At 45.2% G+C, this 14495-nt stretch overlaps 1 protein-coding gene across 4 annotated transcripts in view; it reads right to left on the bottom strand.

Moving 5' to 3' along the window:
- Positions 1-557: 557 nt before the first annotated feature.
- LOC147627451 (electron carrier/ protein disulfide oxidoreductase) overlaps positions 558-14495 on the bottom strand; it is a 31962-nt gene continuing 18024 nt past the window's right edge. The window contains exons 2-6 of one of the 4 annotated variants that reach the window (XM_086814342.1): positions 12588-12643; positions 12272-12505; positions 11787-12078; positions 1084-1280; positions 558-946 (exon numbers count right to left, since the gene is read on the bottom strand). In XM_086814342.1, coding sequence (XP_086670468.1) covers positions 793-946; positions 1084-1280; positions 11787-12078; positions 12272-12505; positions 12588-12643 — 933 coding nt within the window. In that variant the 3' untranslated portion in view covers positions 558-792. Of the gene's footprint in view, positions 947-1083; positions 1281-11786; positions 12079-12271; positions 12506-12587; positions 12662-14495 lie in introns of all 4 variants that reach the window. The other 3 variants (XM_086814341.1, XM_086814344.1, XM_086814343.1) reach the window with 3 other exon arrangements.

Consider the following 14495-nt stretch of genomic DNA (forward strand, 5'->3'; position numbering starts at 1 on the left):
GGAAAAATGGTGGGGCGTGGGCTGCTGGGCAGGCGCAAAAAAGTACCGACTGCCTATTTTTTGTGAAAATGATCATTTGACCTGTCCATATGACTAGTATGAACTACCCTAAGGGCTTGCCAGACAGGTATACCCTACGTCTACGAGCGCAGTCTTCAGGTGCGTCGACCAACAAGCTCACATTTGGTGCAAATACTTCAACAAGAAACACGCTCAGACAGTTTCTGTGATGACATGACTTCACTACGAGCATTCTTTTGTAATCCCTCCAAATTAGGCATCGACGAGATTTGAAACGATAGACCAGTGCAAACAAAGGTGGGTTGTACAGAAATTAATACGTAATGAAACGAGACATCGAGCTTTCTTGTGTCTCACCTGCCGCGTAGCATAGTGGTGAGGGGGCTGGAGTCTCAAGCAGGTCGTCTTCAGTTCATCCCTGCTCACGCGACATGACAAGGGGCAGAGGGAGGGACCGCTCTGGGTGCGTGAGTATGGATGTGTAAATCTCTCGAAAGAATAAAAAAACCATCCAGTTCTTTCAAGGCTACTTAATGGAAATGAGAAGAGAACCATCAACTTGATGAGGAAATTTCTCGAAAGATTGGTCCTGGACTAGTAAGCATGCAAGCCCAAACTCTGGAGGTAGAAGCGTCTTGTCTTAAAACCAGGGTTCTATAGTGCATACGTATTGAAGCCGAAAGATTATGTACAACAAACACCTCACGCACACAGTAGCAGTAGCCTTTCATTTGTAGCCAGTTCTTTGGGGGGGAAAAACCTCCACATAACCTACACATTGGTAGTCCAGTCATAAGGCTGGTAGACAATCTTGAACTGATTACCATCTAGCAACTCCAGCAGATTCTCAGCTTTGCTTGGCTCCAAGTGATTGACAAGCCATCTCAAAATCTCCGACTCATTTTTGCCAAAGTCGACACTATACCTACATTTATATCCAAAGTCAAAGATCAGCCCGCTTCCAAAAGCTGTCATCAGTGGAAAGCAAAGATAAAGATACTGATTTTTCATCTTGTCCGAACAGTAAACAATCTCTATGACAAAGCAGAAGCCCGCTTTTACCATTTGATGATTTTGCTGAGTGAAACAGTCTTTGAATCCATGTCAATAACCACACCACCGTCCAGAAAAAATGCTCTTACTGCAGCTCTAAGCTCCGCATCTATAGCTTCAGGTGAATAGCACTTGAGGGCAGGGCTTGACTGAGATGCACTTGTGAGAGCAAAATGAATAAGAGATTCTGGTTCTGACAATGCCACCTAAACAGAACAAAAAACACACGATATATTAGAGTCATTAACTACCCAATAACACCAAAATGCACTTCTTTACTCAATCTTGATCTTTTCCAAACCCAGTTAAGTTCCCGTTCCCATTATGTCCTTTCCAGGAAGCAGCCTCTCAGATGTATGACTGTTGTCATAATCCATTGATCTGATTGCATTCGACAAAGTTGCCATGAAGTCAAAGGTGCTGCCCCTCACTGCTCCTATGAGCAAGGGTTTCAGTGGTCATACTCATAGTTGCCATGAAATACATTTTTCATAAACGTTTCATACATATGAAACAGACCTTTTCATAGTTGCCATGAAACACATTCTTCGTAAACGTTTCATGAATATGAAACGTTTTTCAGACAGGCCTTTTTTCTAAATCGAGTTTTGGGCCCCTATACAGGCAGAATTTGAAATTTACTCGTGTTTTTAATGTAATTCATAGGACGGGCACATGAAAAACAGAGAGAGGGGGGAGGGAGGCAGAAAAGAGCAAAGGGAGGAGAGGGCGGGTGCAGGAGCAGCAGACGGCAGGGCAGGGGGGGCGGACACAGGCGCAAACAGGGGGAAAGACGGGCAAGGGGAGGCACAAGCAGCACACAGAGCAGGAGCGGGGAGAGCGCAGCTCGCTTGTTAGCCATTGTACATACAGGCAATAACCTGAGACCCGTGGTTTTTGGGAAAGAATGTGGGTAGGAACTTCTTGTTGAACATAGTCTTGAAGTCAGTCCATGTCTTCGGCTTGGTCCCTTCGTGTACTACTTCTAGCCACCAATTCAAGGCGGCATCCTTCAAATGGATGCGAAGCTTTGACTTTTCGGAGTGGTGCTCTCCTCCAAAACCGGCATTGAATGTTTAACAAAAGATAATGCTTCTTCTGTATCCCGCTTTTCATGAAAAGCATCGAACTTGACGCTCCTCTCCCAGCTTGAAGTCCATCTTGCCGGTTGATGTAGGCTCCTTCGCCTTTCTTTCCCTTACCTGTCCTAACGAAGCTGCATCTGAGAAAGCAGGCCTGGGAATAGCCTCCATGTTTCCTCCACGAGAAATAGACCAGGTAGCTCTAGATGCTTCTGCAATGGTGACTCCTTTGGCCCGAAGATAGGCTTTAGCAACTTCAACAAAGTACCAAGATTTTCAGCTCCTTCGGCTTCGGTGGCCCGATCCTTGATGAAATCTTCAAACATCCGAGCCCTTCTTTGGTCTTTGTTCCGTCTTGGCTCTCCAAGCTAGGAATTCTTCATCTTGGAGAAAATGTCTAAACTGTTGAAAATCTTGGTACTCTGCTTATGTCATGGCCGCGGTTTCAAAGATGTCCAAGTGAACTCAATACCCAATCTTCAAGAAAATCCTCAGGAAGCTTCTCGAAAAAGCAAACACCAAGGTGGCAGGGCTTGGTGGCTATGGGCGGCACTACACAGGCGGCAGTGGCGACGGACAGCGGCGCACAGGGGTGGCGGCGACAGTGACAGGGGTTGAGCTCGACGATGACAGCTCTGAGCAGCAACGGGCCGGTATGAGCTAGGCAGAGGTGGCGCAAGGAGGTGAAGCATGTGGTGAGGTAGATGATGAAGATGATGATCTCCACAATTTATGCACTTGATGCCAAGAGAAAGTCTTTTTATACTTGGGGAGGGCCCCACGTTTTTCCAAAAAGCTCTAACCAAGCTTTGCTCTTCTTTGCCAAAGATCTTGATTTATGCTTTTCTTAACTTCAAGGCCTTGCTTTTTGGCCTTGGAGCTAGCTGCATTTTGGAAAAGCGGCTTTTAGCTTTATGATCCGACTGAGTCTCCTCTTTCCAATGGTGCCCTTGACTTGCGGTCAACTCATTTTTACTTTTCTGCTTTTCCCTACTTTTGACCAAAACTGGTCCTTTTTCCTATGTCAACTTCATGAACTGTCACCATTGAGCTATCTAATGGTCCTCTTATCTTCTTGTGTGAGCTTTGGGCTCTGGATGAGCATACTCCGTAGTGGTGCTCCATCGCTAGGACTGGCACGACGTGATTCGTAGTGCCAGGGACGGGTGGATTGCACACGGTGTATGTTTCTGGATTACCACCGCTAGGACTGGCACGGCATGATCCGTAGTGCCAGGGACGGGTGGATTGTACACTGTGTGTGTACCTGGAATTGACTTTCCGGTGGGCCTGCTTGTGCCCGGAAATGTCGAGTATTGTGCAAGTACATGAACGGAGATTATCCTTTAACAATGTTGCATTGTGCACTCATGTTTGCCTGCCTTTGAAATGTTTTCGCGTGAACTGGTTTCGTTTGCATGCCTGACATGTGTGTCTAGCTCAGGGGTCGGGGACGCCCTCCCGTGAGCCGTGGAATGCCTTGTCTTCTGACAGGTTTTGTGGCGTGTGAACAGGTGGGAAATCCTTATTTTAATAAGAGTTTTAAGTTATAAGCCTTATAACTTACAGGTTTCATACTTCATTAAAAGTAGGTGGACACTTTATAAGTGTGGGCACCCTCTTTTGGTCTGGGCACCCTTTTATAGCATGTGGGGTGGGGGTTGGCCACCTACCCCACCTACCACACCCAATCCTTTGCATGGGAAGAAGGCGCCTCACTTCCAGCCCTCTCCCTTGCATTCGTGAGGAGAAAAACACGACTGCTTGCTGGGATTTTGAGAAAACAGGCCGTACAGCAGCTGGAGCACTCATTATTCTCATGAAACAGGTCGTACAGCTCCTATTCCAACTATTGTTTGAGGACTGAACCACACAGCAGGTACAGCAGGTATATTATCCTCATTTCTTGCTGATTCTGGTCGTACAGTAGGTACAGCAGGTACAGGAAGTACAATATCATCATTACCTGTTGATTCTGGCCGTACAGCATCTTTGGAACCCTTTTCCCATGGACTGAATGGTACAGCTTCTCTCTTTTCACTTCCACGCGTGGATTCAGGTCTGGACAGCTCTCTTTTTCTCTCACGTGTGTACTCAAAACAGCTAGCAGGTGCTCTCTTCACTCCCACGTGTGATTCAGGTCAGGCCAGTGGGGTTCTCCGCGTGGATTTAGGTCATACGCATTCCCTACAAGTGGCCCAGGTTGTTTCACTCTTCCTACTGGCTGTACGGTGGCTCCAGAAGATTTTCATCGCGAAGAACGAGGAATTCTCCTGCTCTCCTATGTCTGGACTCCTCTTCCATTCACCGAGTCAACTCCGTGAGGGTGCCCCATCGCTAGGACTGGCACGGCGTGATCCGTAGTGCCAGGGACGGGTGGATTGCACGCGGAGTGTGACTCTGGAAGGTGCTATGGACGGGGCAGCCCTTGGTGACTGCAGACTTGGCATCAACAAACATATTCGAGTTTGATACTTTGTTTTCATTGTGCATTGCTTATTGGAAATCTGGCCTTGGGCCCGTGTACTTGTAACAAATTCTCCCAAGTAATAATATCATTTTCCTTGGGGGGGGGCCGCCCGTTCCGGCCTCAGTGTGGTGTCATCTATCTATGCTCAGAGTTGTTAATTACTTTTTGCTATTTTGTCTTGTGCTATTGTCTTTTAAGAGTGTATATTAAAGTGCTAACTGGAGAAGTGAGTCCAGGAAGGGGTGACCCCTGCTTGGGTCTCGTTTCATGAACCATGTTTCCATGCTTTCATCAATCTGACCATGCATCCGAACATGAGTTCCATTATGTGAAAAAGAGCTAGGAGGGCCAAATAGTTACAAATTGATTTGACATGCATGGACTTCACATTGACCGTCTTCCATCTTTTGAGGTCAATCTAGACTCCCCATTCTTGGATCTCTCCCAACAGAAGATCAACATCACCATCCACCTAGAGCATAACTTAGGTTGGCTGGTGTCGACCACCTTTGGTCATGTCCAACAAAATCAAACTGACTATACCACCAAACCCACATATTATTAGACTGTACAAGCAAGCAAAGTTTGGCGCGCTTTTGAAACCCAGCAGAGATTGTTTGGGCGCCTATTTGGGCCCCACAACTCAAGGACAAACTGTCTTGGAAAGATTAACCCTTAATGGGGCCACTTCTAAGCATAACCTGCACTTGCATGTGGCCTATTTGGCACTATATCAACTATCCAAGCCATCTAAAACGGTTTGGCCCCAATCAACCACCGTCCAATGCCCAAACTAAGACATATCGGGCTTTTTGGCCTCTCAAACAAAGTGATTTCTCCTTGTAAAGCAAGCCTTACAACTTAGAACTGACCACAAAATTATAATTACAAGGGTGGAGCATTGCTTTCCAACAATCATTACCCGCCACATACTACACCCTGTTGTCCCTTACCTACTACAACCTACCTTATCATTTCTCTTCCTCTCCTTGGTTACTCCCAATTTGGCCTAACAATTGAAGCCCCAATACAAGTGAAATCAAGAGGTGTTAGAAAGAACCCCTCATTTACTAAGAAATTTCGAAGGAGTTCTGCAATTTCACCCAAACATGTTAGTTTAACCTAAAATGGGACTAATTGCCACCCAATTGTGGCAAAGTTCAAAATTCTGACGAACTTGTTAAAAATACCCCTTTTTTCAATAAAATTGCATGTTGAAGTTGGAGCTTATTTTCACCCAATTGAGGGAAATTTTAAAAAACTCCCAACTTTTCATTAGAAAATAAGTTGGAGTTTGGAATTTCACCACAATCTTCAACTTTCAAGTTAAATTCCATATATTTCAATCTCAAAATCTAAACATTTGCCCAGATTACAAAAAACCCCCGAGTTTTTTAGAAAAGCTTTATATATCTTTGATATATTTTTTATTCAGTTTTGAAAACCTCACACTTTTGGTACAAAGGAACGAAACCTTAATTCCTCACAGCTTCTGTTTTGCTACTGTTCATGAGTGGCATGTGGAGCCTGACATGACATACATGTATGGTTGGTGGAGCCTGACATGGTGTGTCTATGTTGCATATGAAGCCTGACATGACAGTACATGTATGGCTCATGGAGCTTAACATGATGGTACATGTGTGGCTTGTGGGGCTTGACATGGTATACATGTATGGCTCATGGAGCCCAATATGATGTGATTCATTAAGACTAGCTATCTTGGAGATCTTCTGTATTCCTGCTGTAGGAAAGTTTCGGAAGGATCATGAGACCCTGAACATTTTATCTGATATAACTGAACAAATGGGTGTTCTTCCAGTCTTGCTGCACTCACGTGTGTGCATGACTTTGATTTTACCTTTGGATGACTTGTCTTGTTTGCCTAAAATTTCTGCCTACGTTGTCCATGGAGCCAAGGACACCAGGGCACCTTGTGGACGTGTATGTGCACACCTGTTTGGGACTGACAGGTGGTCTACGTGTGTTTTGCAAGTGGTAAGTGTCCCCAAAAACCCAATTTACAGCTCTATGATTTCACATACTAATAATTATGGGTGCAAGTTCACACACACTTATAAGTGATCAGACAACTTATAAGATGTACACACTAGACAGGACTTATTTAATACACGTGGCGGTCAAAAGTCGGGCTATGGACAATATTTGGGCCATCTTCAAGTAGGCACCCCCTTCTAGACCTAAAAAGCACATGTTTGTGCTATTTCTGGCAGGGAGCCCTTATTATTGGCAAAAAACTCCAGTTTTGGGGATGCGCATGCTTTTCAGTGTGCATGAGGGCTGGTCGACTGGTTTTCAGCCTGTTGGCAGCCTGCTACAACTATCTACCACGACTGATGTTCACCAGATGCATGGGGGATGCTGGCCGAGCTGGTCGTGATCATCTGGACAATTCCCCTTCTCACCGAGAGCTTGCAGGCTTGTGAACAGCTGCTGGTCGCTTCTTTCTGTGGCTACTGAGGGCTGGTCAACTGCTGTAAACAGCCTCTCTAGGCTGGTCGACTTGTCCTGTGAGCCATACAAGAGAAGAGTGAAGATACAGGGTTGTTCCGGGCTGATGCGGGAGTGCTATGGGCTGTCCATAGTTCTCCTGCATGTGCTTGATGCCGGAAGTGCCCTCTTATGCTGAGGAACATCAACAACTTCTGCATATGTTTTTGTTTTTGCTTTCATACTGTACTGGAAGAGATAGGTGCTAGCCAGTGGAGAATCCCTGGGCACCCGTGAAGTTGTATTTGGAAGCAGACTCCTTTTTGGTAATCTAACCATAAAGGGAGGGAGAGGGAGGGGGGGAGGGGGGGGGGGGGGATCTTTTGGCCCCAAGTGTGGTGTATTGTGCAAAGTTGTCATCTGTTTTTATCTGGCATGCTTATGTGTATTTGCAGTTTTCAAGATTGATAAGATTTCCGTGTTACAATTGCCCTTCCATTTACATAAGGAAGCATCTGTTAGCAGTTATCTCCTGTCTGTACCATATTACTCAGTAGGGAGTGAGGGCCTCTGTTGTGGGTGTGCTCGCCCAGGTTAGGAGTAGTCTCCATTTTTTCTCATCTTCCGTGTTGTTTTCCCAGTTTTTGCTAGTCGTGGGGGACTTCTTGTGCTGGCCGACTGATCTGTGTTGGCCAACTGGTTTTATTCAGTTGTGGACGTGTATGCAACCTGTCAACTGTTTTTGAGCTGGCCGACCAGCAGCATAGGGTGGTAATTAGCCCCCCACTTCCATTTGTAATGGATCTTGTGTATATAGTAGAGTTTATGCAGCTTTCTCTCTCTCTACACTTCTGCGTTTTCTTTCTCACAGCAGTTGTCTCATTTTCCGTTGTGCATTCCAACATGGTATCAGAGCCCTCCAAGATAAAGCAACAAGCCAGGTTGTTTGGGAAGGCGGAGTGGAGAATGGGATTTACAGACTCTCCGCACTGTCTCTTACAGGTTCTCAGTTGGGTGATTTGTGGTAGTTTCGTCATGGCTACTTGAATGTGGATACGTTGCGGCAGGCTTTCCGGGACCAGATGGTGGATGGCTTGCCAGATGTTGATAACAGGCACGGACATTCCAGTTCTTGTGTTCATCAATCAAAGGAGCCTTTATAGGTGAACTATGCTTTGATGTCTCATATCATTCCAGACAAAGAGCCCACATCCGTTAAGGAAGCTCTTTTCCAAGAGACTTGGAGGAAAGCCATGCAAGTGGAACTTGAAGCCATTGAGAAGAATAACACTTGGGAGTTGGTTCCAACGCCGTCAAAACAGTTAGTCATTGGTATCAAGTGGGTCTATAAGACCAAGTATACGTCTGATGGGTCGGTGGACAAGCATAAGGCCAGACTTGTGGCTAACGGCTATGCTCAGCGGCTTGTCATCGACTATGAGGATACCTTTGCACCGACAACGAGGATGACCACAATTCAGACAGTTCTTGCCCTTGCCTCTTCTCAACGGTGATGGATGTAAAATCTGCGTTCCTTAATGGTGACTTACAAGAGGAGATGTATGTTGAGCAACCTCCAAGCTTTAAGGTTCCGGGATCAAAGGGGATGGTTTACAGGTTACGGAAGGTCTTATATGGTCTTAAGCACGCTTCCAGGACTTGGAATCAGAAGATTTATTCCTTCTTTCTACGGAAAGGTTTTCAAAGATCAATTGCAGATCCTAACTTGTATCTCTTTCGGGAACGTGGTATGGTCACGTTGATTATCCTTTATGTGGATGATCTTATTCTCGCTAGCGGTCATATGGAGCACATAGCTGTGACGAAAACTGCCTTGTCAAAGGAGTTTGAGATGACCGACTTAGGCTTACTCCATTTCTTTTTGGGATTGGAGATTTGACAGACCCAAAGGGGGTTTTTTGTCTCTCAGCAGCGATATGTTCATGAGTTGCTCGAGACCTTTGGGATGGAGAACTGCAAGCCCACTTCTTCACCGATGGACCCGAATACCAAACTTACAATTAATGATCCTTGTGAGCAAGTTGATGCCTCCTTGTATTGGAAGCTTGTTGGTTTATTGATTTGGTTGTTGAACACCAGATTGGACTTGAGCTTTCTAGTGGGGCTGTTGAGCTCATTCATGCAAACACCTTTGAAGACTCGTTGGGACGCAGGATTGCGGATCTTGCGGTATCTGTAGGGTACAAAGGATCTTGGACTCTTCTATGACACTAGAGGGGGAACGACGGAACGAGTCAGACTCCAAGATTGGAGCGACTCAAATTGGGGAGGAGATCCAGACACGAGGAGATCTACATCAGGCTACAGATTTACCCTTGGCTCAGGAGCTATTTCTTGGAGCAGCAAGAGACAGCCAACTATTGCCTTGTCTTCTACTGAGGCAAAGTACCAGGCTGCTTGTGGTGTTGCTTGCGAGGTTGAGTGGCTACGAAGGTTACTTAGCGAGATTGGGTTTTCCACAAAAGGAACCCACGGTCATCCAATGCGATAACTAGAGCTATATAGCTATTGCTCGGAACCCGGTCTTCCATGCCCGGACCAAGCACATAGAGATACAATATCACTTTGTTCGTGAGAAGATTTTGGCTGGTGACATCTTGCTTGTTTATTGCTCAACGGAGGACAATGCGACGGACCTCTTCACAAAGTCTCTACCTCATGCGATGCTCCGGCAACACTCCAGCTCACTGGGGTTGGTTCCACATCCAGGAGCTAAGAGGGGTGTGTTAGCAGTCATCTCCTGTCTGTACCATATAGGGAGTGAGGGCCTCTATTGTAGGTGTGCCCGCCTGAGTTAGGAGTAGTCTTCATTTTTTCTCATCTTCCGTGTTGTTTTCTCGATTTTCGCTAGTCGTAGGGGAGCCGACTGATCTATGCTGGCCGACTTCATTTTTCTCCTGGCTGACTGTCATATGTGCTAGCAGACTAGTTTTATTCAGTCGTGGACATGTATGCAGCCTGTCGGCTGTTTTTGGGCTGGCCGACCAGCAGTTCCATTTGTACCGGGTCTTGTATATATAGCAGAGTTTATACAGCTTCTCTCTCTCTACACTTCTGCATTTTCTTTCTCACAGCAGTTTTCTCATTTTCCGCTGTGCATTCCGGCAGCATCCTCCCAATGACTTCTTCACTCCTCGTGGTAAAACATCCTTGGTTATCTCTTCTATATTCTAGTCGTATCTCCAAACCTTGCTTCCTCGTGTTGAGCCCATCACTTTTACATTGCATGCTGGTTCTCACAAAGTTTCATCTCTCCTCAGCTTGCTTTCCCAGGCTCTTCTCATCACGCTAGTATTATGCATGTGTTGAAGCATGATCATCATCACCAATTACACATTTTCTACATCATCATGAGCCTCATGTCTGACCTTCAAGCAGCTACCTTAACAAGTGGTATGCATTTGCTCTCATACCAATGTAAGAGGGTGGAGAGAAACATGCTCAGACACAAACATCTGGCTTCAAGGAGAAACAAAGCTCTAATATTAATGTCAAGGTGCAATAATGGAGGTGTCAATTCTTGGAGTTTAAATACAAAACTTTGAAAACATATGAGTGGAGGAAGTGCTAACATTCTCTATATGATGAATTATTTTCAAAGAACCCTGCTAGATCTGCTGAAAACTAAACTGCATACTCAGCTAACTACAAACAAAGCAAGAAACCCTCATTTAGTCCTCTCCCAATTGCTGAAATCTGTTGCAATCAAGCTGAGCCAACTGCTGCTTCAAAACATTTGTAAAAAAAGTAGGTCAATTATGTTGGCCAACTAGTCTGCTAATTTTGCATTAATTTGTGTATTGCGTTACTTGGAATCCAACTTTTTGTGGGCAGTGTGTTGTTGCCTATCTCAATGCCTTCCTCGCCCCAATAGCCTCTTTGTCCCAAGCAAGAACACCTTAAAGAGAAACACCAAACATATGCACCAAGGGTTTTAAAATACCAGCAGCATTCATATAGATCATGCAAACAGCACAGGCAGCCAAACTGCTAGCATGACCTAGCTGGAGCTCGCATGTAGGAATGAGATGTCTCGCAATCTCCGCTACTGCTAACCGGCTGCTAAAGATAAGACTTGCCTGGCATGGCCCCTTTACTCTACTCGATCAGAAATAAGACCGACCCCTCTTCATGGCTAGCCAACGTAGAGGGCAGAGGGCTTCCCTCCAAACATAAAACCTTTACAAAATAACCCCAAAGGATTTACTGTTACGCATACATACACATTTGTATAGAGCATGGACAGCCCAACTGTCAGCAAAGAGCTGGCAAACCTTCCTTGGCTGAACCCATTCTCCTCATGACATGAACATCAACACCTACCAACTCCAAGTTACAATCGAAAGATTGGTCCACCTACCATGCTCAAGAAAAGAGCCCAGCCCAGCATCAGTGCTAATATAGTATCATCAGCCACAAGCACAAACACTCGTCCAAAATGCAATATTCCTGATTTTTCTATATGCATAGCATTCTTTGTGCACAACTATTCCAGTTTCCTGTTGGGGTATTGCGCCTTTCAGAAGCACATGCTTTTTGAACTTGTTTGTGACCATGTTATTAGTACTCTTCATAAATTCTAAGCACAAAACTTGATTCCCCGAGACCAAGCCTGGTACATTAACCAAAAATCTTGACACGCTTTTCATACCAAAAATTATAAAGATAAGTTAAGCCAGGAGTCATACTGGCAATCGCTTGTCTTTAGGTCCAAATGGCTTGATGAGTTGATATGGTGGTCGTTGATTCCCCCGCAATACTCCATTTTGAATCGCTGACAGTGAATAAGGGTAACCACCAACCAAATATTGAAAATCCCCAAACAGCCGCCTCCTGTCTAATGGCCCAGTCGGATGACCCAAGATAATAATTGCATGGATAGTCATGATATTGTAAAGGTTGATAAAAAAGGCAAGCTTCTCCTCTCGTGAAAATGAACTAAGATCAAAGCGATGCAGCTCTTCAGTCATTTTTAAATATCTGCAAACAAAGTCACCACAAAGCACGACTGTGAATTTCATGCAACAAGTAATTCGATTGCAAGCCTAAATCAAATGCATTCAAATTACATAACTCGTTAAATTTTCTTTTCCATGAAAACTTCTCCATAAAAACAATGCCATCTTTTATGTTGGCTATGGTGAAGAAACTTCACAACCATGGAACAGCCCACCTTCTGAATTCCTCACTCATAGATATGCTTTGGTAGTCAACATGCTTGCCATCATCTGACACATAAGAGTCGATGATAGCAAGGGTGAATTTTCTCAGGCTAGCCTCGATCTCAACGGTAGATAGAGGCTCCATGTCATTTGTGACTCCACTAAAGTTGAAACATTTTGATGAGATAACTGGGTCGTGCTCTAAAAACCTATAAAGGTGATTCCCTTCTTCAAATTTATTTTCCCTGAAAGCACAAAGTACAAAAGGTTGCACTTTGAAAGATGTTAAAAACAGCAAGAACATCAAAGCAGCTCAAAGCAACTTACTGCAATACATGACGGAAAAAATGTTTCGCCGCAACTTTCCTCCCATACTCCACTGCCTGGAACATATTCCATGACTTCAGCAAGATAAGCCAGAAGAAAACAAAACCAAGATGGTAAGAAGCATGCATTGAGAAAATATGCAACTCCTTTCAACAGCACCAACTTGTAGCATATATATCTCAGCCAAAAATACAGGGATTGAGAAGCCAAGATGACAAGATGTGCAAAGTGCCCTAGCAAGTTTCTAGGGGTGGCAAGCATGCAGCATTTACAACAGGGAGACTAAGGTTGATAATTAAACAAATGGAGCTATTATAAAAGAGAGGCAGAACCCTGGCTTCTCCCTTTAAGTCGTGCCTCAAGAAGGTCCACTTGCCACCAGAACCAGATCCACTGTTTAGGGCATTCGGTAAGACTGAGCTAAACAGAGAAACCTAACAGACTGGCTCTAGATACTCAAACTATTCAACATGCATGCCTGATGATGGCCATGGATCTCACAGCAGAAGCAAGCTAGCTCGACTTACTACTGAGTGGTAAATCTTTGCCACCAAGCTCTAGCCCGAATGGGCTAAAAGCTTATATTATTGCAGCAAAAAGCACGGGCTCTAAAATCCATTTTCCCTTGCAGATCATTTTAGTTGGCCTCGGGCTAAAAGCTTACATTATTGCAGCAAAAAGCACGGGCTCTAAAATCCATTTTCCCCTGCAGACATTTTAGTTGGCCTCGTAAAATGCCCAACTGAGATGAACATTTATGTCCACTCACTCCTACATGCTGTCACCATTTGGCCGCCCAAGTGGTCTTCCTTTATTTTCGTGCCAAGGTACGGGAGGCCAAGGAGCTTCATGTCACCCGTACTGAGGCCAAGACTCGTGTCACCTACAAGAGGTCAGGCCTTGCCTCACCCTTAGTGTGGCCACGATGTGAAACCCACTGTCAAGGATCCCAGTTTACGCTTCCCACTGAGCCAGTTCCATGCTCGGGAAGACTTGCTATTTACAAGTTCCGTGCTCGGGAAGACTTGCTATTTACAAGTTCCAAGAACGGGAGATATTTCCATCGCATATGCACGCATCTCTGCTTACTTGAAACTGTTTTCGTGTGAATGCCTGCTATGACGTGTCCAGTTCACGAGCAAGGAACGCCCACCCGTGAGCTGTGTGAATGCCCTATATTCTAACATGGTTTGTGGCATGTGAACAAGTAGTAAGTATTCATTTAACCCTTGCTTATTATTGTAAAGGTTTATAACCTTAGCAGTTCACAATTATTAAAGTTGGGCATCGGCCACTGGATCAATGCTCGGGGCCCAAGGCTAAAAGTGTGGCCAGCTCAAACTTTGGGCACCCACACATGGCTCATAATTGTGTGGACACTTAATGGAGGTGCCCACCATTAATTATGGTGGGTTGTGCCACATGGCACAAGGGGCTTGGACCCCTCCACCTCCTCTCCCCCATTCTTCTCCAACTTTTCCCACGGTTCCTTCTCATACAAGCTAGCACCCATCTCTCCCTTCCTCTCTTCCCTTTTTCTGCTGGTCGACGGCTCCCTGGTGGGTACCTGTTGTACCTTCTGTACCTATTGTGTACCTACTATGGGTACCTGATGTACCTTCTGTAGTTGCTGTGCCTTCTGTACCTAGTGTGGGCACATGCTGTACCTGTTGTATCACCTGTACCAACCACCGTACCTGCTAAAACCCTAACTGTACCAGCTGTACTAGCTGAAATCAGAACTGCACTCACTGTTTTACCTGCTGAAACCCTAACTGTACCAGTTGTACTTGTTGAAATCAGAACTGTACTCACTGTTGTATCTGCTGAAACCCTAATTGTACTTGCTGACTGTACCGACTGTACCTACTGCTGCCCCATTGGACAAAGGGAAGAGAAAGCTAGAAG

This window comes from Cibotium barometz, chromosome 20 (genome assembly GCF_041138505.1).
Source record: "Cibotium barometz isolate CiBa-2024 chromosome 20, ASM4113850v1, whole genome shotgun sequence".
In the NCBI taxonomy this organism is placed as follows: domain Eukaryota; kingdom Viridiplantae; phylum Streptophyta; class Polypodiopsida; order Cyatheales; family Cibotiaceae; genus Cibotium; species Cibotium barometz.